The sequence below is a fragment of the Labrus mixtus genome, chromosome 9, assembly GCF_963584025.1.
Source record: "Labrus mixtus chromosome 9, fLabMix1.1, whole genome shotgun sequence".
Lineage (NCBI taxonomy): Eukaryota > Metazoa > Chordata > Actinopteri > Labriformes > Labridae > Labrus > Labrus mixtus.
Genome location: NC_083620.1, coordinates 9,455,213 through 9,480,272, shown reverse-complemented (window position 1 = coordinate 9,480,272; position 25,060 = coordinate 9,455,213). Strand labels below are relative to the sequence as shown.

The window sequence follows — 25,060 nt, the reverse complement described above, 5'->3', positions numbered from 1 at the left end:
AATATTTTTTGTGCTCATGTGGCATGTCACAGGCCGACAGGATGAGCTGCCATGAAGTCACACCTGGGCTGCGTGGTGGTGCAGGTCCCTGGTTTGAATCCCCAACTGGACAGGAGCCTCTCTTTGTGGAGTTTGCATGTTCTCCCTGTGCATACTTCAGCTTCCTCCCACAGTCCAAAGACATGCTCGTTAGGTTCATTGGTGACTCTAAAATGCCCGTAGGTGTGAGTGTGAGCCCTGTGATTGACCGGTCCAGGGTGTAACCCCGTATTTGTCCCTCTGGGATCTGCAATCTACAGAGCAATCCAGGTGATGTGAAGAAGAGGCTAAAAGTGAACGTAGAGAACTTCTCAGGTCCAAGAAGTCAAACCAAAGGACAGATTCATCATTTTTTTCTGATACTAAAAATGGTTTAAATCTGAACTACTTCCCTTTAATAGATGTTTTAAATTTCAGGATTGAATAAGCAAATAAAAAATAATCTGTTTATTTTCTTCAAGGGCGAGAGTATTTTTTTTAACCTTAATTTCAGAGACATACTGCTTGATTCTGATGGCACATTGTTAAAATGAGATGCAGAGTATAATGATAACTTGTGCGTACAAGATAAGATATATTTGTTTTACTTTATGGGACTTCATTGGCTCAGTAAAACCCTCACCATTATGAACTTTATTTTCATTTTTTTTATTTAAATCTTCCCAATCAGAAGACCCCTTCTGTTTTGTTATTTTTTATTTATTGTTTGTTTTTCTGTTATTGAAAATATATATTTGTTGTACAGTTTTGTTATTAATAATTTGTGTACTTTTTATTATTTTTTGTGGAATCGTGTGAAATCTATAATATACTGAAATGTTCATGCATTTAGTTGCCATTAGTTAGTTGTCTTGGTCCGGTAGAAATAAACGTGGTTCAAAATAATTAACCGGTTTTCACTCAGGCACTGCTTCGGACATCTCGAGCCGGCTGCTGGGGTCCTTTCTTACACCGGGCTGAGAAGGATTAGCAGCTGACAACATGCCGACTGTCGGAGTGAAAAGGGATCTCCTCTTCAAATCTTTGGGCAGAACTTACAGTAAGTCATATTCACCGCATATTCAAATACTTTAGAAGACGTTTGACTCGGTTATAAATATATTAGAGGTCGGAGAAACGTTTGTACTGATTAGCCTGATGGTTAGCAACCAGAAGCTAAGTGGCTATCCTACAACTCTGTCTTTAGTGATAAACATAAATTAAACTCCTGCAACACAATCTACCTCAGTATTAATTCGGGACTGGTCTTTTCATTAAGATAGTATTTATAGTTAATTCACATCTCTGTAAGGTGGATGTCACAGTTGTTGCATCATTTCCGTAAACTCCTGTCAGAAACGTCACGTGTCACAAATATCCAGATCATAGACTGTAAACATAATTATTATTTACAGTCTATGATACTGAATCACAAACAAACCTCACGGTGTCTGCTTTAAACAGAGACTATAAATATGAAGGTGTCACACTACTTCATTGATATTAATCATTATTTGTAATAAATTAAATAAAACATTGATTTTACTGCTTTTGGAGATGTCTATCTGTTGTTATTTTTTTTTTAAAGTCAATTATATTCGTTTTAAAATTCGTAAAAACCATCTGAGCGAGAGTAGAAGAACATATCCTTAACAGTTAGTGTTTGTATTCGTTTGGTATCAATAAATTTAAGAAGAAAAAACCCTCTGATCTCACTGATGTTTAAAAAGAAAGTTATGTGTTGATGTTTAAAGGGATGTAAAGCTCTTTAACGATGACTTCTTGCTTCTTGTTTCAGCCGATGAAGAGTTTGACGAGCTGTGCTTTGAGTTCGGGCTGGAGCTGGATGAAATTGTAAGTAAACAAAGTAAAGGAGTTTTACATCTACCTACATTTTACTGGATGACACCTAGTGTTTAAAATGAGTACTGCAGTCCAAATTCTAAACATTGGAGAGAGCTTATTAGAAACATGCAGAGGCTTTTTAGGTCGGGTACAATCACTTCTATCTGAACCACTTCTCTTGCCCGCTTCCATCGCTGCAACACCTGTTGGTGTGACCTGATAACTGCTCTCATATCTGGCAAACTGAGGGGCGTCCAAAACGGCTGTGTGGGGGTGTCTTAAAACCGTCTACCTTCTCTGGTCCAAACAAATCCAGAGCATTCAGGACCAGAATCTAAAGTTAGAAGGAGGACATACTGGCTGCTGCATTGTTGTCAGAGAAGCCAGCACTTCAACATAGCATGTTTCCTTAATATCTGATCATATAGTAAGATCACTTTGTGATTTTTGTACCTATGTTACCATTTGAATCTTTACTGTCATTACAGACCTCAGAGAAAGAGATAATCAGCCGAGAGCAGGGTGACTCCAAGGCATCGGCAGCATCTGACGTCATCCTGTATAAGATCGATGTGCCTGCTAACCGCTATGACCTGCTGTGTCTGGAAGGGCTGGTCCGTGGGCTGCAGGTCTTCAAGAATAAGTGAGTGGCGTCCTCTATGATGGAGCTGGCACACCGCTTTGAATGCGAGGATATTTGCTCGCTGCGTGCAGATTTTGAAAAGTTGTAAATAAGTTATCAGGGTTGTTATTTAACAATACAACGTTATGATCTTCTTCTGAAACATGAAATATTCTTCAAGCGATTTTGCTGCTGCTACAGAGATTGTCTTTGTCTCGCAGGGTGGAGGCGCCTCGTTACAGACGTGTTGGCCCGGTCAGCGGGGAGCCTCAGCAGCTGATTATAACTAAGGAGGTTGGTTTTAAAGGTTTAGATTTGGAGCAGATGCAGATGTGCACGTGTTGTGGTGGCAGAAAAACAGCGAAAGCAAGTGGAGAGAAACACAGAGGAGCAGTCGAGGTCGCTGGTTTAAGAGGAAAAAAACATGACCTCCGTTTTCTATAGAATACAGTCTGTCGGGGGCGGCTGGCTCAGCAATACGTCGCTCCTTAATACACAAAAAAACATCAGACAAATGTCAACGTCCTGAACCTGACAGCAGAGGTCAAAAGTGTACGAGTCAAGAGATTTGAGAGTCTTGAGTTGAGTCCTATCTCTCCATTAAAGGCCAAAAAATAACTAACTCGCTAACTTTCTGTCACCACTTAGACCACGCCCACAAAGTACGTCACCACTGTGTGTACAAACACAAATGTAGTCTATTGTCTGGCATGTTATTGTTTGTGTTTTAATCAAATAAATCTGGTTAAAATCAAGTCGTTTGTTCTGTGCAGACGGCAGCGGTGCGACCCTTCGCTGTGGCGGCCGTGTTGAGGAACATGACCTTCACACAGGAGCGCTATGACAGCTTCATCGAGCTGCAGGAGAAGCTCCACCAAAACATCTGCAGGTCAGATTTTCCGGGCGTCTGTGACCCTCCGCTGAACTCTGCACGTGCGGTTCTGACTGCTTCAGTTTTAACGTCGTTGTCGTCGATCATAATGTCTGCTGTGTTTGTGCAGGAAGAGGAGCCTGGTGGCCATCGGGACCCACGACCTGGACACCATCTCCGGTCCCTTCACATACACAGCCAAACCTCCCGGAGAGATCCGCTTCAAACCGCTCAATCAGACCAAAGAGTACACCGCCACCGAGCTCATGGCGCTCTACAAGGTGACCCGCTAACCATCGAAATGCTGGTTGAGTTATCCGTTTGTCTGTATGAGCGCCGCTAACCTGGTGTCCTGTTTACACACACACAGAACGACAGCCACCTGAGGCATTACCTTCACATTATTGAAGACAAGCCGCTGTACCCTGTCATCTACGACAGCAACGGCGTGGTCCTGTCCATGCCTCCGATCATCAACGGTGAGTTCCACCTCGCTCCTCGTGTGTCGGGCTTCGCTCTCTGCCGCGCTCCACTGTTCTAGCAGAGTCGGGTTTTCTGGCACAACATCACCACCTGCCGCCTTCCAGTTGATCTCCTACTGCAAGTGTTGTTGGAGCTTTTTGACCTCCTGGCTGTGGCTGCACGTTTTGACAGATACACAGCTGTGTGATTTAGGGTTGTCAGCGTGAACCAGTTAGTAACATCCCACCGACCCACAATGCATCGCTGCTCTCCGACTGTCTCACAGTGGAGCTCGCCAGACGGCCAACTAGCAGCATAGAACTAAAAGTAACCGTGCTGCGTTTAATTTGATGTCAGATGACATTAAAATGACGACGTAGCTGTATAAGTAACGAGCAGATGAATATTGTTGTTTAATTCTCCTCATGAGCCGATGGTCGCGCAAGCTTGATGCTAGTTATCCAACGTAGATTAGACAGGAAGTAGTTTAGGATGTTGCAGACATTAACTGTGTTTCAGACGAGAGCAACGTTTGTTTTTCTCTTTTCTCTCTCCAGGCGATCATACAAAGATCACCCTCAACACAAAGAACGTCTTCGTCGAGTGCACAGCCACGGACCTGACGAAGGTACGACAGAGCGGAAAATCACAGGAAAATCTCCCGTATGTTTTTAAAAAGTCAAACTGACCTGAACGTTGTTCTCCCCAGGCCAAGACCGTGTTGGACATGATGGTGACCATGTTCAGCGAGTATTGTTCACAGCCGTTCACGTAAGTCACAAAATGTGTGTGTGTGCACCTCTGGCCCCGTGTCCAGCTGGCGTTTCTTTCTGAGCGTCTGCGTCTTTTTTCAATTGTTTTCAATGAGGAGAGAGTGTTCGCAGCAGAAAGTGGTCGCCCGGAGAAAAAGCACAGCACCCAGCATCTTTGTTTCCAAACGCTCCACCTTTGTTGTGCGGCTGCTTTCAGCGGAAAAAGCTGATATGGATGAAGGGGATTTTGAAAGTCCTCTGGCTATCTCTAGAAGCCGCAAAATTGCGGCGAGACGGCTGCTTCAGACATTGCCGTCTCACCGCTATATTGCTATATTGCTGGCCGCCAGCAGCAGCCGAGACATAAGGCCTGCCTGTTGGCGGCGGTGAGGACGAGGAGCCGGGGCCGGCTCGAGCTGGGGTGGACTAGTAGTGTCGGTGCTCTCACTGTTTGCCTATGGACACAGACATAGAGTCTGTTTTCTGACAGGAATTTCTAAGATGATAATTCCTTCTGGAAGAAATCTCAGAATCAGTTGAGGAAACGGCCGTATGTGTTGAAGTAAATATGTCTGTAAATAGAGGACCTTAGTGGGAGTGGCCTGCAGTGCTGTGAATTCTGGGAGTTGTTGTCTTTCATCCACATGAGCCAAAAAAACACTTTCTGCCTTTTCTCGGCCAAGAAGGCACCAACCTCAAAATGTATTTCACATTTATTTCACATTTCTACTACATATATGACCCAATGTCAATACAGATTCATGTTTCAACGGGTGAAGTATCCCTTTAAGTTGAAAATCCTTCAACTTTTCAGAAAAGGAGCTGTTGTCTTCACCGGCACTCTTTTCCAAATGTATGATATGTGCGGTGACGTGTAGCAGCTAACAGTGGACGTGAAGCAGCAGGGAAGCCTTCCGTATGAGCACAGTATCGGACGGGAGAGCGCCATCCAGGTCAGAATGGGTCGGAAAAGACAGACGGCGTGCAGACACGCTCTGAAGCAGGCTCAACAACACAGACTGACGCCAAACAGCCCGTTTTTTAAAGCCTTCATGTTTCCGTGTTGCGCTCATTAAAATCTCATCTAAACAGATTTATGGCCTTCAAACAACTTAAAAACGTTCATTATAAAATGTCAGGTTTCAGTCGGGCTCGGGCCCATTAATACAGATTTTGAGACGGGCCGGTCTGTGTCGGGGAGAACGTGCTCGGGTTGGTTCAGGCTGGATTTTTCTGCTTCTGAGCCAGGCTTTAGTTTGGTGAACTAAGCGTGCGATGCAGAAGGATGAGGGTTCAAACCGTTCTGGGACATCCAGCTTTAAAAATGACAAGAAGCAAATTCATAAATGATCTGAAACGTTAGGATTGTTTTTTTCCGATCACATCGTCTCTGAGTCAAACTGACAACTTTGTGGACATGAACCTGGTTCTCTGGTTTCTGTCAGACGTTTGTACAATTTTTTTTTTTTGGGCTTTTTTGCACCGCTATTGGTGAGATAGGACAGTGGACAGAGATGGAGAGAGAGAGTGGGGATCGACATGCGGGAAAGGAGCCACAGGCCAGATCCAAACCCTGGCCGCCCGCTTTGAGGACCACAGCCTCCATATATGGGACTCTAACCACTGCGCCACCAGCGCCCCTAGACGTTTGTACATTTGATATAAAGTTGGATATAACTGAGCAGTAAATCACAGCATGCTGTTCTCTTATCTCTGTGGTTACAGAATCTGTTTTCCATCGTCTGTCAGTTTGGATTCAAAGATTTTCTGATTCACTTTTAAACTTCCTGTCTGCTGTGTCTGGCTGAATCTGGTCGTGCGTTGACGTCACTGATGAGGGTTGTGTTTGAAACAATCTCAACGATCATAAGAGTGAAAAAAACGCAGCTTCGACCAGTTAATGTTTGATAATACTAAATTATTCTTGTCAAAAAGTGGCCGAATGGTACAGAGGCTGTGGTTGTCAAATTTGACCTGAGGCTCCTTTCCCCCCTCTCTCTCTCGCTCTCTTGCTCTCTCTCTCTCTCTCTCTCACCCTCTCGCTCGCTCTCTCTCTCTCTCTCTGTACTATTCACTGACCTGTCTCTCCAATAAAAGCACAAAACAAATCTTAAAACTCTTACATTCAGGACACTTAAACAAAATAAATAAAATGTTGTTTGCAGGATGTTGAAACTGATGCTGATCTTTCTATCTTCTCGTGCTCTTTCAGGGTGGAGGAAGCTGACGTGGTGTACCCAGACGGCAAGACCTGCAAGTACCCGGTACGGTTTTCAGCTCCGATCTCTCACACTGTGTTCAGTGATCAAAAAAGATTAGTGAGGTTTTTTATTTTCAAGACGTCGTAAAAGATGTGCAGATATTTCAGTCAGAATGTTAAATTATCATGCATGCTTCAACATAAGCAGAATAAAAACATCAGTACATCGCTGCTAACAGCAATTTCCATACAGTCCATGCTCGCTGCGTTACATCAGCGTCATGGTTTTGCTTTGTCTTACGGCGAGCGCCCTGCTCCGTTTGTGGAGCGTGAACGCAGCCATGAGCAGCTGTACACACATCACAGGAGAACTATAAGATCCCGCTGGAATAAACAGAACACTGTGTTGCTTTGTCTTTCTGAGGAGGATTTGTTGCTCGTTGTTGATTGGCTGGTTTTTGACTTTAGGAGCTGGCGTACAGGAAGGAGAAGTTGTCCAGCGACTTCGTCAACCGAAAAGTTGGCATCAAGTAAGTAATTTGATCCTATAACGATCGGATAACGATCTAAAAAATATTAAATAAGAATAATAATAATAATTTGTTTCTCCCGTCAGCGAGTCGACTGAGAAAATCGCCCAGCTCCTCACCAGGATGTGTCTGCGCTCCGAGGCTACTGGTGTTGGTGATGAGATCGAGGTTGAGATCCCGCCCACACGCTCGGACGTCATCCATGCCTGTGACATCATGGAGGATGCCGCCATGGCGTACGGCTTCAACAACATCCCTCGCACCACACCACGCACCTACACCGTAGCCAACCAGGTCTCTGCAGATTTTCACCTGCACAATCGATGTTTTCGTCGAGTGTGATTAGAAACGGGGCGTCTTCTTATTGATGTGTTGTTTTTGTGTTTACAGTTTCCGATTAACAAACTGACAGAGCTGCTGAGACGAGACCTGGCAGCCGCGGGATTCACAGAGGCCCTTAACTTTGCCCTGGTAGGTGAACGTCCCCCTCTTTAAGGGAGTCCATGCATCGTTAGACGCAGGATGTGACACAGTCTTCGTCTTACAGCATGTGATGTGAGCGAGCGTCAGCGGCAAAATCAGCTTGATTACATTTTTAACTATTTGTGTCCTAACTGCCGCGAGCGATGCAGCACGACGCACCTTTTTACCCCGATGCCCAAGTTCTATTTCCCACTCTGTCGCTCGCTTAGACCGACGGGTAACGAGGAAGGGGACCGCGCTCTACAAAGCTCTGACCCTCTCTCTCCTCTCTCAGCAGAGCTCGTTAGCTTGTTTCACAAAGTGGAGATAAGGCGGGCTCTCAGGAAGCAAAACCTGGTTAAAAAATCTAAGACAGCAGACGAAGCGGCCGAGCCAGAAACTATAATGACAATTTTTTTTGCCTTAATATCATTGCTTTATGTATCTGGCGAGCAGAAAAGGGTATGAAGCTGCTTCAGTATGCGCACAAAGATCGCACCAATCGTGTGGTATGACATCATCGTCCCCTCCTCCGTGCTCCCTTCAGCGTTCACTCATCAGCCCCTCCTGGCCTCATGCAGAACTCTGGCAAGGAGGCGGTTTGTGATTTCTCCCAATCCTCTCAAATGAAATGTGTCCCCCTCTCTCTTCCTGTAGTGCTCTAAAGAAGATATAGCAGACAAGCTGGGGAAAAAGATCTCGGACACCAGAGCTGCTCACATCTCCAACCCTAAGACTGCCGAATTCCAGGTAAGAAAGATACAGCTCCTCTGTGCAGTTATATTAGAGGCTACATTTTTATTTCATCGTCTGCATCATAAAGGAGGGCTTTAAAATGAAAAACAACAAGCTGTTCCAGGACACAGTTATTTTCAACACACCTGAAAACACACATCACATTACTATATACGTACAAGTACTCATGCTTTAAATGTTACTTCACTTTTAAAAATGAAGTTGTTGTTTTGTTCCTGCAGAGGGCGCTCTCGTCCTCTGCAGGATTGCATCTTTTGTATTGCGCCTCACTACTCTCTCTCACCACCAGGTGGCGCGCACCACCTTGCTGCCAGGCCTGCTGAAGACCATCGCTGCCAACAGGAAGATGCCCCTTCCCCTCAGACTGTTTGAGATCTCTGATGTGGTGTTGAAGGATGAGACCACAGGTGGGCGTCTGCATGTGAAGGAGAAAATCATTCAGTAACAAATACACACCGTACCCAACACCCCACCCTCCTGTAACTTTGAATCATTTTAGCCTTTTCTCTCTCTTCACCCGGAGTTTCTCCTCCAGCCTCCTTGTATTTATTCTGCAGAAAGTCAGAGTGAGCTGATGTGAGAACGCAGCAGGAAGGGGTGGTCACGTTTATTCCCTGTGATCGCTGCAGAAATTTACAGGAGTGCAGATGTGAAAACGGCTATCGACAGATTTGAACGTCCCTGTCAGTCAAAACGACAGACTAATGCGACCTCTGCCACAAACATAAACGCAGCTTTATTCTCCCCTAACTCACGGAAATGACTTTCCACCCTGCAGCAGGTGACAAAGTCAGAGTCAGTACGACAAAATCCTTTGTCGAGAGAGATTGACAAAACCTGCATAGTTAGAAAGTCGAAGGTCGGGAATGTTTTGATATCCAGCCTGCACGCTACAATCTCACGGTCCGGCTGCATTGAGATGATTCATCACAGAGCTTTAACTTTAAGTTTCTGATTCAGTTAACTTTTCTGACTTAATCTAATGATTGCTGCTGTGACAATTATGATCGGGAAGTCTTAAAACATGTCCGTCAGTCGCTGCTGTGTCTCTGACCTCAACGTCTCTAACACTCCCTCCTCTTCATCTCCAACAACCAGATGTGGGAGCGAGGAACAGCCGGAGATTCTGTGCCGTTTACTACAACAAGAGCCCCGGCTTCGAGGTGATCCACGGCCTGCTGGACAGAACCATGCAGCTGCTGGAGGTGAAGTCGGCCCACGGGGAAGGCTACCACATCCAGGCCACAGAGGGTAAGGGCATGCTATCCAACATCTGAAGTAGTAGATATGCAAACGCTCTCTGCTGGTCAATAACTAAAGACTGGGTTGATACTGGGAAGAAGAAGAACTAGCAGCAGTTGCAGAGTTCGGTTGTTACCGGGGTATCATGTGCACGGTTTTGTTGACGGTTTGACATGCAGAGTTTAGCTTTAACTTAGTTTTAACGTTCAGGGCGGATCGTTAGCTTGAATGAATTTTTTTTACTCTTACCATATACCGGCAGTAACGGGGCAGAGTTAGTCATACAGCGGTCGTCGTCAACAGACTTGTGCACGTCCAGCGCTTCTATTCTCTGCACAGCCAGCGCTTTCTCTGCCTGGTAGAAACTGCAGGTGGGCACAGGACCTTATGGTCTGATCTCACTTTGTGCTACACCCCCCTGCTCTTTTTGCCATGTGTCATATGAGAATATCATTTAAGATAAAATTGAAGCACTGCACAAGCCGAACTCAACAAACGCTGTTTTCCAGATGAATAGCGCAGGCCGATCTGCATGCACATCAGCTCTTTCATACATTTCTTGAGTCTTGGAATTTGCTCAGTCCTTCTACTTTTCCGCTCTCTCACTCTCGCTCGCTCTGTCTCCTTGGCTCGCATGTTCCAAGGTCACGCTGCAGGATATCCACTGCTGGCCCTGCTCTGACTGTAAATCAATGGGCTCGAGTATCAGTGAAAGAGGGCAGTGAGGAGGAGAGGGCGAGACAGACGGGGGAGAGGAAGAAGGGATGAGACCGGAGAGGAGGTTGGGATGAGTGGGTGCCAGGGGAGAGAGAGGGCGTCGGGGCGGATTGGAGGTGTAAGCAGGAAAAGGCTACGAGAGAGTGTCAAGTCTGCAGTGGAGGAGTGCATGGGAGTCACGTCACCCACTGCAGTGCTGAGCAGAGAGACAGGCTGGCACATACAACACCCACCCACGGGTGCTTAGACTGTCCATCTGACACACACACACACTTAAAAGGGAGCTGAAATGGACTCGCACTCTCTAATGCACAACACGCTCTACACACACTCCCACTCAGTCTACCTCCTCTTGTATTTTTTCCACACTTTGTGCACCATTAGCCTAATCCCCCCCCCCGCCCCACATATGTCAGCATGTCCTTAACCCCATTACAAGGCCATGACCCCAGCCTGAGAGCTCACCTGACACACACACACACACACACCGCAGGATGTGTCCATCAGCTCTGCAGCTAACTCACCGTTACAGAGTGAGAGAGTGGCCGAGGGAATACGTGTTAGCCGAGTTTCCTCCATTCAGCTGGAGGAGAGGATGAAATAACGAGTCAGGGGATCACAAGTGGAAGAAGAAACCACTTAAGAGACAGATGCCTGTTTCACTTAACGACTGTGTCCAATGTAAAGTCTTGGCTCAGATAGCCGGAGTTCATATAAGACCACTTGTTCAATAACTGACTTTAAGTACATTTTAAGGTGAGCACTGATTTTTACCGCAAAGCCTGAGCTCTGCACGCTGATTATCATCCTGCTTTATTGTCCTCTGCCGACCACTTGGCTACCATGGCGATATCAGCCAGCTAAATGGGTCACCTGATACAACCATCCGACTCTCTAACTTCGCTGAAAGCTCTGCTGTAAGTCGGAGGAGAGTGGGCAAAAAAGTGGCCAGGCTCAAGTGTAGGATTTTCATCAACTGATTGGTTATTAAGGATGTACCAAAGCTATTAATGTGGTCGCCATGGCGATGACATGTTTAGACGCGAGCTCATTCTGCTGATTTAATTCACCCGACAGAGGCGGAACAGGCAACTGGAACAAGAGGTGGAACAAGAGGTGGAATTTCCCTGCTTTAGCTTCTCACACATGCACGCAAACACACGTGCTACACACGCACGCAAACACAGATTGAAAGTACAGCCCATGTGTGTCACAGTCCTTCGTACAACGTGGTGAGTGAACATCTCTGGAAGCCATTAGCAAGGCAGCGTGGGAAGAAGCAGTGCACTATGGGAGAATGCCATGTCTCCTTGTGTGTGTGTGGGGCTGTTGTCACGGCAACCCCTGTCTCTTGTTAAATCCCTGACAAGTCTGTTTAAAAAAAAAACACACACTGACACGCCAACAGACGGAGGGACATAGTGAGCAGAAAAACGCCTCGCACATCGACAAGTGTGTTGTTGTCATCATCTCTCTATTGGTTGAAGACTTTTTCTTCCCTCTGGACTGAAGTGACCTTCACTCCTGCTGACACACACACACACACACACACACACACACACACACACACACACACACACACACACACACACACAGTATTCGGGAGGGGAAGTGTGTGTGTCTGAAATTGACGGATACATAAAATCTAATTATAGCCGAATGGCCTGCGGAGGTAGTTGCTCAAGAGTAATGACCTGTGACATTTTCACATAAAGCGAGCTGCTCTGTCAATGATTGATATTCAACAATAGAGGAAGAGCATTTGCCCATCAGGGCTTCTATTTCTCACTTCCCTGGTTAACACATGTAGTGCACAGGACACGATTTCCTTTTTAGGTTTTTGTTTGGGTAACGATGTTCCTTTTATTCCAGTGTGGGGGAACAAAATGATTGTCAAAAGAAAATCCAGAAACAAGAGAGGCAGCTCGGTGCTGCTGCCCACTCCGTATGACGGACTCATGATCAGGGAGACAATACTCATGGCATGTATAGTAAGAACGGCCTCCTGTCATCGTTTTCCATCTCTGTATTAGTATTATTAGCGTTCTTTGAATCGATATAAAAAAGTTCAAATTTATCTTTTATTGGATTTTACATTTTGCAGGAGGCAAACCGCCACACCAGACAGATTAACAAAAGTTTGTGCAGAAATAATGTGCAGATAAACTGATTTTTCCCCCAGATGACATCATCGCATGACGAGAACAAACATGCTTTCATTTTGATAGTATGATTAACCAAAGTCAGTAGTCCTATAAAGGCAGGGTTGATAATGTCCTCCAGATCCACTTTTTCAGATTTTAGTTGAAATTGACAGAAATTAATAACTCATGTTCTCTGAAAAAAGGAATGAAGAAAATCCATCATCTGTATCAGTTGTAAGCCTTTAAAAACTTCAACCAATGTCTGCCACGAGGTACCAATCTGATGAACCAATCAGACGCCTCCCTGTCTCCCTGCTCGTTCTCTACCTCTTGCGTGCTCTAGCTCACACTCAAAGCACGTCACCGATAACGGAGTTTATACTGAGAGTTTACTTACTGCTGAATGAGACGACGTAGTTTCTACACAATGTAAGAGATGAGCTGAGGTCCACTTCTGGAGAAACGGCGCTCGTGCATGTAAGTGAGGGGGCGTGGCTTTAGAGGGAGCTCAGAGGGGAGGGGCGTGGCTTTAGAGGGAGCACAGAGGGAGCACAGAGGGGAGGACAGAGGGGAGGGGGAAGTGTAGACGGAGCACTGAGGGAATGCTACTTTCAAAATGATGCTAGTTTTAGAAAATGACCAACCCTGCTTTTAATGTTAAATGTTTGAGTGTGAAACGATTGAAACGTCATAATCATTCATGTATCGTCTTCTCTTCCTCTCAGATTCGACCTTCTTCCCCGGGCGCTGTGCAGAGATCTTTGTGCGTGGGAAGAGCGTGGGTCGTCTGGGGGTCCTCCACCCGGATGTCATCACCCGCTTCGAGCTGACCATGCCCTGCTCGGCCCTGGAGATGGACATCGAGCCCTTCCTGTGATTTCACCTTCCTGAACTTACTCCCTCACTTAGAAACAGTTTTTAACTTCACGTCCAAACAGGGAGCAGAATCACTAAATAAGGCTAAAAAAGCGTTAGAAACATGAGCGGCGTTTGGCTTTCATGACTTTGTGTTTAGCTGCTGCATGAGAAAACCAAAGGGCCGATCTGCAGCATCACTATCAAGAGCGTCTTGTGTTTTATACTGAATAATTAAAAATTAACGAGACTCCATTGTGTTCTTGACGTGAATGGTGTGCGTTTGTGTGTGCGCCTGTACGTGCATGCCTGCTCTGTATTTAGCCGTCCTGTGCCTTGGGGTTGGAGCATGGTGATTAAACTCAGTGACTCATTACCTGTTGCTTTGTTGCCTTGGTTCTTCCAGCGGCCACACTGCTGAAGCCTCCCTCACACACGACGTCCCCATGCAGGAAGTCCTCAAGCACAAGTTCATCACACAAGATGATTCCTCGCCGGCCCCGTCCTCCCGCCCGACGTCCACAAAAACTGTGTTCGGTGACATGAGCACGCCCGCCGGTCTTAAAGCTCTTAATGACTTTCTGGCTGATAAAAGCTACGTAGAGGGCTTTGTGGCGTCTCAGGCAGACACAGCAATATTAGACGCCATCCCTTCTGCTCCCTCGCCGACCTTCTGCCACGTCCTGCGCTGGTATAACCACATCAAGTCCTTCCAGAGGGAACGAGCCAGCCTGCCTTCAGCAGAGAGTCAGTTTGTGCTCCCAGCCTCGACAGACGACGCCAGCGACGATGACTTGGACCTGTTCGGCTCTGATGATGACGCAGAGAGCGAAGAAGCGGCTAGAATCAGAGAGCAGCGCCTCGCCGAGTACGCCGCTAAGAAGTCTAAGAAGCCGGCCCTCGTCGCCAAGTCCTCCATCCTGCTTGACGTCAAGCCCTGGGACGACGAGACGGACATGAGCAAGGTGGAGGAGTGCGTCCGAAGCGTGAGCATGGACGGGCTGCTGTGGGGGCAGTCCAAGCTGGTCCCTGTGGGCTACGGTATCAAGAAGCTCCAGATCGGATGTGTTGTGGAGGACGATAAAGTTGGCACGGACCTGCTGGAGGAAGCCATCACCGCCTTCGAGGAATATGTTCAATCTGTGGATGTGGCTGCCTTCAACAAGATCTGAATCAGACATGGTATCTTAGTGTAAGATATTCAGATCAATCACTATTCCAACGTCCGTGTAATACTGTAACTGCAGCTCAGGTTCTTTATTGAAAGACTGTTTCATCCTTACATGCAAAGATCAAATAAAGCCTTTCTAACGTTTGAACGAGTGCTTTGATTCTCTTTTTGTAATGATAATTTGTATAAAGGTAACGCGTACACAGACTTCCACGGTGTCTGCAGGTGCTCTACTGTCAACTCAAAGGAGATTGTTGCAGCTTGGAGCCTCCCGTATGAAAGTGAGCCATGCAGATAACAAGCCGTCTTGTAAATTCAGCCTGACAGGTGCTCCGGCATTCCTTCAGACTCTACTGTAGCAAAAGGGAGGTTAACTATTTCACCGCTGCTTCCTGAAGAAACAGTTAGCAGGCTTTGATGCTGCAGCAGACAGCTTTGCTCTAACCTGCACAGTGATAGGACGTTCAAAGTATGAAACCTTTATTGCACCTAGGGGGAATCTGCCTTACGCCGAGAGCATGAAAACTCAAGGGTCTGAAGTCAGGAGTCCATACTCAGACCAAAGGGTGTGCAGAGGGTCTGAAGTCAGGAGTTCATCCCCCCCCACCCCCAACACTGAACACAAAAGGTGTTGACACTGAAAATAGTTTCAACATACTGCTGTCAACCATATGCACGCCAGCCGCAGAGCAGGGCCAACTTTGTGGGAGGGGAGACGAGCAGGTGCTGTAAAGTTTCAGTTAAACTGGTTTCTGAAGAAGCAGAGGATTTTCTTGCACAACTTCACCAACTGTCAAGGTGCATGAAGATTGAAAGGCTTAGAAGAGGTCAAAATGCTCCAGCAACACTGGGGTAGTAAGGAGATCAACTTTTTTTTAAAATTAGGCCGAAGCGTTTCGGCTTGTGAATTCTATTCAGGATGACCCTGATGAAGGACACAAGCCAAAACGCGTCGGTCTAGTTTGTTAATAAAGTTGATCTGAGTGTTGCTGAAGCATTTTGACCTTAGTTAAACTGGTTTCAAAAAGGATTATCATGACTGGTGTGAACCTGTCTGGGCCTCTCCAGTTTGGACAAGAAACAGTGCGTAGCTACTGAAATATTTGATAATATTGAATTCTAGTTTGACCACAGAATCAGGATGAAACTGGAATATTTGAGCAAAACTTTAATTTGCTTTCAGCCAGCACAGAATCATCACAAGCAAAAGTTATGTGTAAAAGAAAGTAACAAAAGATCATTTGATTCTCGTTGTAAATAAATATGAGGTGGTTGCAGTTTCACATCTTCAAACTGTACATTCTTGATTTCCTTGTCAAAGCCCCAGCAGAAGGAAAATTCTGTTGACCAGTATAGAGTTGACAAGTCCGACAGACGTGTATGTGGCAAACTTAGACGGCACCTCAATCTCCCTCCTCCTCCTGGCGCCGTCGTCATTTTTTGGCACCCTGTACCACGAGTACAACACCCGCAGGCTCAATGTCTTTACAACCTGCCGAGTTCCCAGTAACACTACGACGCCCAGGAGGAAGCGTGCAAAACCCAGTGGCAGTCCAGCTACTGTCAGAGTGGGTAGAGGTACAGGTAACTCCCCCTGGGGCTCAAAAGTCTGCCCCAGCAGCTCGTTCACCCAGTATCCAATTGAACACCCGGCGCCGGCTCCAAGTATGGTGGTCGTATCCCCTCGTGTGGTGGTGTAACGGTCCAGCTCCGGGTACGTGTAGCTGAGGAACAGGGGCAGTAACAACGCCACGACGGGGGAGACGGGGCTGCTGAGCTGGAAGTGGTCGAGAGTTTCCCAGTACGGGTAGGTGACATACAGGAGAACGAATGAGATGAGAGCACCACATACCACATCCTGAAATCAGAGTAAGGAGAATATTAAACAAAGGAAGTTCACAACAACAAATCAGGAATGGATAATTTAAAGGAGCAATATGTAACTGACACCTAGTGTTTAAAATGGGTACTGCAGTCTAAACTTTGTAGAGAGCTGTCTCCCCTCCCCCCTCCTCTCTAGAGTCGATGCTCACACAGGTTGTCATGTGGTGAACACTGAAGCTTCAGTGTTTATCCAGCTCTGCATCGGTCTGTAAACCTTTCTGTGTTCTAACCTCTCTCCATTTTTCAAAATCATCTCCAATATTGATCCTAGTTTGAGCACGTTTCTGCTCGTGGAGCTTATTAGAAACATGCAGAGGCTTTTTAGGTCGGGTACAATCACTTCTATCTGAACCACTTCTCTTGCCCGCTTCCATCGCTGCAACACCTGTTGATTTGACCTGATAACTGCTCTCATATCTGGCAAACCGAGGGGCGTCCAAAACGGCCGTGTGGGGGTGTCTTAAAACCGCCTACCTTCTCTGGTCCAAACAAATCCAGAGCATTCAGGACCAGAATCTAAAGTTAGAAGGAGGACATACTGGCTGCTGCATTGTTGTCAGAGAAGCCAGCACTTCAACATATCATGTTTCCTTAATGTCTGATCATATAGTAAGGTCACTTTATTATTTCAGTCACGACACATCTTACTGATTGGACCTTTAAATGCTTTTTTATTACTAAGATGATATTGCTACAATGATCAGTCACTTGTAACCTGTACATTAAAAATAACCCTGATCTAATACGTGACTAGCATGAAGATTTTGAAATGAGAGGAAGGTAACAGAGTGAATGCAGCATTAAGAGTTGGATGGAAGCCGCAGTCAGACAGTTAAGCAGATACTGATATGAATTATGAATCCAGAGTTGAGCTTGAATGTTTCATGCTGTAGTAGGTTGTGTGTGGCAGAAGGACTAGCTCACCAAAATTGAGTGCATGCCGGTGTAGAGGCGGCTCAGACACACCAAGGAAGACAGCGTCACGGCGATCAGCAGACCCACCTCGAACTGGAACTGAAACACACACAGCAGCATCTCTAACCATCACAGATATGAAGACAATCAACACAAACAAGCCTCCCTGATGAGGGGCGGGGGCTATAGTCCTGAATCCTCACATCCCTTACAGAACATTTATTATTTAAGCCTTTTTTCTTTTTTTAAACTTCCTTTTCTCCCCGTTGTGTGTTCACATTTCATCCACTCGTCAGTCCTCTTAAAAGCGACGCGTAGCTCCTCTCCCCGCCACTTTTCCATTCTGCGCCGTTGACGTAGCGCCTGCCATCAAGTCACTGCTCCTTTTGTCCCTCTACTGTCTCTCCATCCTCTCTACCCTCCCTCTTTTACCTACGGCGGCAGGTTTTGTTCCCCCCTCCATTTCAATAACAGTGAGAAGAGAGGCCTTGTGTATTCATTCACCTCCTCTGCCCCCCCCCCCCCTTCCCCTCCCCTCCCCTCCTCCTCCTCCTCCTCTCTTGCCTTTTTTCCTGTGTCTTTTCCTGTCTTTTGCAGCTGGAAGCCTATTCACTGGTAGTTCATGAAGAGAGGGGTTATTTTGAATGGCCACAAAGGATGCCGGGGACAGGAGGGGGGTCACTCTGTGATTGACTGTCGGGACCTCCGACCTGCTCCGGGAACTGGCCAAGCTGCCCCGAGGCCTTGTGGCTTTTCAGGAGCCTCTGTTACAGCCGGCCACTCATCTAAAGCTATGCGTGGTCTTTTCTTTCAGGGGAATCCTCGGGGAATGTCGGGCAGTTGAGTTCTTACTGTACAGGAAGTGTCTTGGGGTTGTTGAGATGATTTCTCTGACCTTGAGAATGCCACTCCAAGATCCGATGTGACAGCTGAGAGCCGAAGAGGCCGTAAACTACTAACTGCTCTCTCAGTTCTTCTTTAAAACACAGCGCCACGTTAAAGACAGCCTATGATTGAGCCTCTGAGTGTTTTATTGACTTGGCAGAAGAGTGGCAGAGATAAAGAGGAGAGGAGTCAGGGGGAGGAGGGGGGAGGTGGAGACGTGGACTGACAGTCATTGACTCAGTCGAGTCCATCAGGAGACCAAATAGCAGCTCGACGGGTGTGGCTGATGGTGACTGATGGTGACTGCTGGCCCCGCCCCTCCCTGCCCATTGTCCAACAGCTTGGTCAGGACTGTGTGATGGACAGCGGGGCCACTCCCTTCATCCCACTCAGAGGGCCTTTCCTCAAACTGCTCCATGCACACCCAAACGCCATCTGACGTCACGCCCACATCTGAAGCTGAACCTCTGATCTCTGTGCTGATCTTGTCCTGTAAAATCGGCGCTGGTGGCGCAGTGATTAGTGCGCGCGCCCCATGTATGGAGGCTGTAGTCCTCCAAGCGGGCGGCCCATGTTCAAATCCAACCTATGGCTCCTTTCCCGCATGTCGTTCCCCACAATCTCTCCCTGATTTCCGACTCTATCCACTGTCCTATCTCTCTAATAAAAGGCACAAAAAGCCAAAAAATACATCTTTAAAAAAAAAAAAAAAGAACAACGCGACACAGTAAACATAGGGCAGCAATGGAGGACGTCCAGCAGAGGTCAGCACCTCTGAGGTCGTCAGGTGCAGCCTTGAAAGGACCCTCAAATCCACAGGAAATTTAAACATGGAGCGTTTTGTGTTTGCCCTTTATTACCGCTGTCGCACAGGAAGTGACGATTGTTTCTACCAATCAAAGGACGGCAGTGTGTCTAGCTCCACCCTTTAGGCTCGGACCGGTATGCTTAGTACCCCAAAAGAAGGGGTGCAAAAATGTAGGATGGTATGAATCGGTTATTTTGGTACCATTCCAACTTTTCACAGTGGAAACACCCATGAGTGTGAACCGTACTGAGCCAAACTGAACCGGACCACCCGGTGGAAATGGGGCTTTAACATGATGATTTGTAGAACATCTAAACTCCATATCTGACTGATGCCCATTATGATTTAATACGTCCATTTTAAATTAGAAGCCAGTTCGTCACTCGCTTTGTCTCACACCTATCGATACAAGCTTTTCAAATAACCATATAGAAACGGTTGATCTTGTGGCTGATGGTTCAGTTTGTTTTAGCTCGTTTAGGTGCAGTAGTTTGAATTTCAGTGTGCTTCATAATGAGTTAAAAACTCCACACAGGAGCTTTAAAATAATCTAATAAACTCAACGGTAATTAGATAGGACACGATTACGTTCAACCTCCACTTCAGACTCGGCTTCCGTGCTCTGATTAGGTTTCTGTCAGCGATGGCAGTAATATCGATGCTCATGGTAATGAGTTCTGACTATCGTTGTTAATGCCATCTCTAAATATGTTGCAGCTACTTGTCAGTTTTCTGCGCATGCTGCCGTTCAATCTTTCTGGTTCTACTCCACTAATCCTGGAAAATATGGGACTTCTTCTTTTGACGTCAACGATGATTCAACATCGAGCAGGTAAGCTTCTTCTTCACTGTAAATCTACATACATTTTCCAGAGCTGTGTACCGCGACTCTTAAGTCCTTGGCTCCCAACCTGGGGTCCAAGCCCCCGAGGGAGGGCGCCAAAGATCTCAGGGGGGCCCCTGCTCTGGGGTTGTCGAAAACTTTTTTTCACATATTAGTTAAATGAAAATAAAAGCATCCTATTGAGATAGTTTATTCAGTGGTCTGTAGATAAAACTGAAGCAATGCATAACCTCCTTTTGTGGGTCCTGGGGGGACAGAGGCTTCCTCCGCGATACATGTTTGGACCCTCCCATGGTCCGTTTACTGGACAGGGACAGAGGCATCACATACTTCTTACACAAGAATCATCACAGCTGTGGGCGACTCTCACCTGTATCCTGGACGGAGCGCTCAGTAAAAGTGTGAAGGAGATCGCTGTGGCAGACATGGCGTGGGTGGAGGGCAGTCCGTACTCGGCATCAACACGCGTCTCCAGCTTGACCACAGGGGGCGAGAGAGGACGAGGCAGCTTCAGTAAATCTTTCGTCACCTGGCCGATGTACATTACCACCTGAGAGAGGACAGAGGGGGGTGAGTCTCTTGGAGGCAAAGTCACACCAAGCATCCACCTCTGGTGCCAAAGCCAATGTGGAAGAGCCCAAAACTGCAGTACCGTGAGCCGCCACTTGGGTCCTCCTCTGAAAGTAAGTAAATCCTCATAAGACCCAATGCTGATTTGCTCAAAGCCAGGTAAGCTTATTCCGGTATTCTGTGTAGGTTCTCAGGGTAAATTGGAAGCTTGACCTACAGGCAACTGGACTGGTCAAAGATACTGAACAAGATCTTCAACCAGTCCAGTTTCCTTTGGATCAAGCTTTGAATTTACTCTTGTATTCTGTAATTTTGATTGAAATAAATCAGATGTCTTAAAACTTAAAGGTCACATATTCTGTAAAATCCTCTTCCCCATGTTTCTCTAACACTAACATGTGTCCCTAGTCTGTCTATAAACCCCCCAATGATAGGAAAAGTCCATCCTCTCTGTCTTTTGCCTGCTCCACTTTTCAGAAAATGTGTGCTCAAACAGGCCGTTTGGAGGTTTTCCCTTCATGACATCACAAAGGGCAGTAACCCCTCCCCCAGGTGGGTGACACTCCCACAGCTAAGTGTTTGTTCTGCCCTCTGAGTCTGCCTTCTCACCGTAAACAATAGGACATGGAGTGAGAAAGCCCGAGACACCTGAGCCCTTCCAGAGAGGGGCGTGGTCAGACACAGCTCATTTACATATTTAAAGGTACAGACACAGAAACAGCCTGTTCTGAGCAGGGCTGAAATAGAGGGGTTTATAGACATGATCAAATACAGGATCAGAGTGGATTTAGAACAAGAAACTTCACAGACATGTTTTGAGGAGCTCTGAGACTTAGGAGGATATGTGACCTTTAAAAAATGCCAGTGAAATATTGAACCTTTATTATTGTTTTTTTAGATGATTGTACATCTCTATCTCAAAGGAATAGATCCAAAAAGGTGAGTAAACAGCAGAAGAGACAACAGAAGATTGCTGGAGAAAAAGAAGAAATCACAGATGAGGAAGAGAATGATAAAATAATGAGTAGAGGAACTAAAATCCAGTTTATGCTGAGCTCTAAAACCATTCACACATATATAAATTAGTTATCTTCATACTCGCTATAGTGGGGACCCAGCCTGGTCTACAGCGCAGATGCTGCAGTCGCACAGAAACAAGATCTATTGTAAGAAACTGAGAATTGAAGGGGTGGGGGTGCTGACGCAGCGTCTTCATCTGGCTGGTTCAGACAGAGGGCTCTTGACACTATAATACACTAAGTGCCAAGGTGTGTGTGGTGGTGTATAGGTTGGTATGCGTGTCCGGCCAAATGTGCTGCCTATTCTCTTTCATGAGATCCCCAGCGGCCCTCGGAGGGGCAGCCTGCTCCAGCTCCGGGTTTATTTAAAGCTCTGCCTTGTATATTTAATGAATGGCTGTCTTAGCGAGGAGCAGGGAGGCAGGCTGCAGCGAGCGAGCAGGACACTAATGTGTGTGTTTAAGGGAGAGAATGGAGAGGTGGTTATTACCATCTCTACTGACACTGCAATCAGGAGATGCTTGTTACCATGGTGAGTGAGATATAAAAGTACGTCTTCTGACCTGCTGTTAGTGTGGCGATTTGTAGTCGCAGAGCGTCACACAGATAATGACAGAGGATGAGATAGACTTCTAGACAAACAGATAACCTGACTCTATCTAAAAGCATACCTCGCTTATTATCACACTGCATCGTGTCTGATAAATCTGCACACACTAAGAGATTCTGTGAGACTGTAGCTCGGACAGTCCTGCTGAATTATGGCGTTTATGGCCTTTCACGCATAAAACAGTTTCAGTTGTTCTCGTGAATGTTTTTTTTAAACTGAGGACGGCGTTGGGCTATACCACTCTCCATCTTCCTCCAATATTTATGCTATGTCAGCGCACAGCTTCCAGCTCGGATACTGTCTTACTTGTGTTCTAAGGTGCTTTAAACGAAGAATGTGCTGCTTTTTGGTCCAGTAGATGTCACCCTTGAGCTCCAGCATGAAACCAAAACAAACTGCTGTTTGGCCACACCTCCTTCATACTGAGGCCTCCGCTCTCCTCGAGCAGCACACATCCATCCCCCTCCCCGTCGCATGAAGGAGTTAGCAAATGGTACGCACCATAATGAAGCTCCATTAAGCGCAAGCACCGGACAAAATCATTCTTTGCTTGAGCAGCAATCACCTGTGTCCTGCATTGTTGTGTTAGCATGCTAATGTTAGCTCTCTTTGGTTAGCTCGTAGCTTCACTTTGCATGTAAACTGACACAGAATGAGCGTGATCTAAAAACTCTTACTAACATCCAAATAATCAGTGAGTATGTTCTTCTTCTTCTCTCTAGTCCTTGACTAAAACAGCTTTTATACACAAGGGGAGGAGCCGGCCGTCCCGTCCATGTAAACACGGCTCTGACAACAACACAGCCAGCTGTCTCAGTCTAACTTTCAGTTAACCTAACGACAGGCTGAGAGCTGGAGCTGAGGCAGGTTTTAAGCCTCCTGACAAACCGTTACACCGCACCCACCTGTCAATCAGGTCAGCTACACACCTTATTGTGAATAACTCTTATCCTGCATCAAATCAAAACTGATGAGTCATCAAAGCCCTTAACCCTCCACCATCTTGTCAGCCCACTTAGACACAGACGTTGTGGCCAATGCTACCTCATTGTTCTTTCTAGAGGTCTAGTTTCCTCCCATGGCTCTTTACTTCTGTCTGAATGTAAAGCTTAAAATGAAAGTATCTGCCTCTACCTACACTGTACCACCTACACACACACACACACACACACACACACACACACACACACACACACACAAACACACACAAACACACAGCCAGACAGAATAACTGGTGCACAATAAACAGAGGACAAACAATGGTAAAGCCATTAAGCATGTCTGGCCCCATCCATTCACTGCACAACAAGCCATTCTGTGTGAACACCATCCACTGCGTTCTCCCTCTGCCCTCAAACAATGAATCTGCCAACCAGTCCGAGTGCTTGCATGATATGAAAACCCTCGCCTCGCCCCCTGCACTCACCATCCACACAAACATCATATTCAACCGGCTCCAGTGTGACCAGTGTCTCATTGGTGTCTTTGTGCGAGTCACTTCAAAGGACGTGCTGTTCTCATTAAGGGAGAGTTAAAGACAGCACACACACACAAAACACACGCACACACACAGAGGGTTAGATGGACTAAAGTGCGCGTTTCCTGGTGAATAAGTGTATTGATGGAGGCAAGTACAGCTTTGGACTTTGATCTGTCAACATGTGGATGGGAGTCACTGTGTGTGGGGAGAGAGAGGCTAACATGCAGGCCAAATAACACACACGACTGATATTAATGTATGTTTCAAGAACGAAAGTTTGGGAATATTCTCTCCAACACAGATGATACTAAACTTTACTGTCAGGGTCAAATCTGTTCACAAAGACGCAGTAAAATATCTGTCATTTTATCAAACTCGTAAACACCTGTTACAGAGGTTGATTTGAATGGTTGTTTTTACGCTGCTTGCTGCTCTTTTGAACTAAACAATATGTTTCTTAAGAGAAGTAAGAGTCACTTTTTGATCAAAGATACATCCTACAGCTGCGCTGGGACGCATCATCAGTGATGTTTCCTGGGTCCATTGGGTGTTTCGGGTCCCACAACATCATACACCCTCACCCAGGTGACCCAGCCGGGGTTGATCAAGCTCCGACTTGTCGTCCCAGCAGCATTAGGCCATGAATCCCCCCTTTTTTTTTATCCACAGCCACCTGGAGGCTTTCTCTGCTGCCTCTGTTTGAGTCCTGATGTCTGTTCTCCTCAGCAACCCTCTCATACCCTGCAGGGTGTACACTCTGCAGAGAGAGCGGCCTGCAAAGCCTCTGCTGCCTACCTCAACCGAGTAACAGTTTGCTTTCCACCCTCGTTTCTGGCTATCCTCAAGAACCTAAAATACATCCTATAATATCACCACTGAGCCAATATACCAACTCCCCCAGCATGGCTCAACAATTTAGCTCAACTTCATATGTCTCCATCTTGAAAGTGGGGCTTAGACTCTATGCTAGCTTATTGCTAATTAGCGACTCTTACTTCAAAGAGTTCTTGTGCTCTTTTTTGATTTTTATGAAAAACATATATTACCTCAAGAAATATTTTCCAGAGTTTAGAATAGTTTTTATTGCATGATCAATCACTCAATTTTCTACTGAAACAACCAAATTTAAAGCAAATGGTTGGGATAGGAATTGATGGTTTATATTATGTAGAACAAAACTTCTTCTAGCTATAGTGGCTCTGTTAGAATAATGCTAATGCTACATGCTAACTTGATCACATCAAACACAACATGAATTAAAAAAAACATTAAAAAAAAGCTAAATAACTCCGCTAACAACCCATGGATTCTGGAATTGCATTTCTGCTTCTTTTACCCTCCAGGCCGACTGTTTCCATGCAGCTACAGCACACAAAAATGCTCGTTGATAAAGCTAAA

At 46.1% G+C, this 25,060-nt stretch overlaps 2 protein-coding genes across 3 annotated transcripts in view; one reads left to right on the top strand and one right to left on the bottom strand.

The window, feature by feature from the left end:
* The first annotated feature begins 943 nt into the window (after positions 1–943).
* farsb (phenylalanyl-tRNA synthetase subunit beta) lies at positions 944–14,795 on the top strand. Its single transcript, XM_061045617.1, has 18 exons — positions 944–1,078; positions 1,817–1,872; positions 2,352–2,506; positions 2,707–2,779; positions 3,259–3,374; positions 3,487–3,637; positions 3,727–3,835; positions 4,376–4,446; positions 4,528–4,589; positions 6,783–6,834; positions 7,239–7,300; positions 7,387–7,594; positions 7,691–7,771; positions 8,420–8,512; positions 8,808–8,925; positions 9,617–9,769; positions 13,347–13,494; positions 13,883–14,795. Exons 1-18 carry the CDS (start codon positions 1,021–1,023, stop codon positions 14,646–14,648), a joined length of 2,532 nt encoding a protein of 843 aa, XP_060901600.1. The 5' UTR covers positions 944–1,020; the 3' UTR covers positions 14,649–14,795.
* Positions 14,796–15,800: 1,005 nt separating this feature from the next.
* The window catches only part of sgpp2 (sphingosine-1-phosphate phosphatase 2), a 494,627-nt gene continuing 485,367 nt past the window's right edge, over positions 15,801–25,060 (bottom strand). For both annotated transcript variants that reach the window (XM_061045651.1, XM_061045649.1), the window contains exons 3-5: positions 20,354–20,533; positions 17,456–17,545; positions 15,801–16,505 (exon numbers count right to left, since the gene is read on the bottom strand). In XM_061045651.1, the coding sequence (XP_060901634.1) occupies positions 15,963–16,505; positions 17,456–17,545; positions 20,354–20,533 (813 nt within the window). In that variant the 3' untranslated portion in view covers positions 15,801–15,962. The remainder of the gene's footprint in view (positions 16,506–17,455; positions 17,546–20,353; positions 20,534–25,060) is intronic.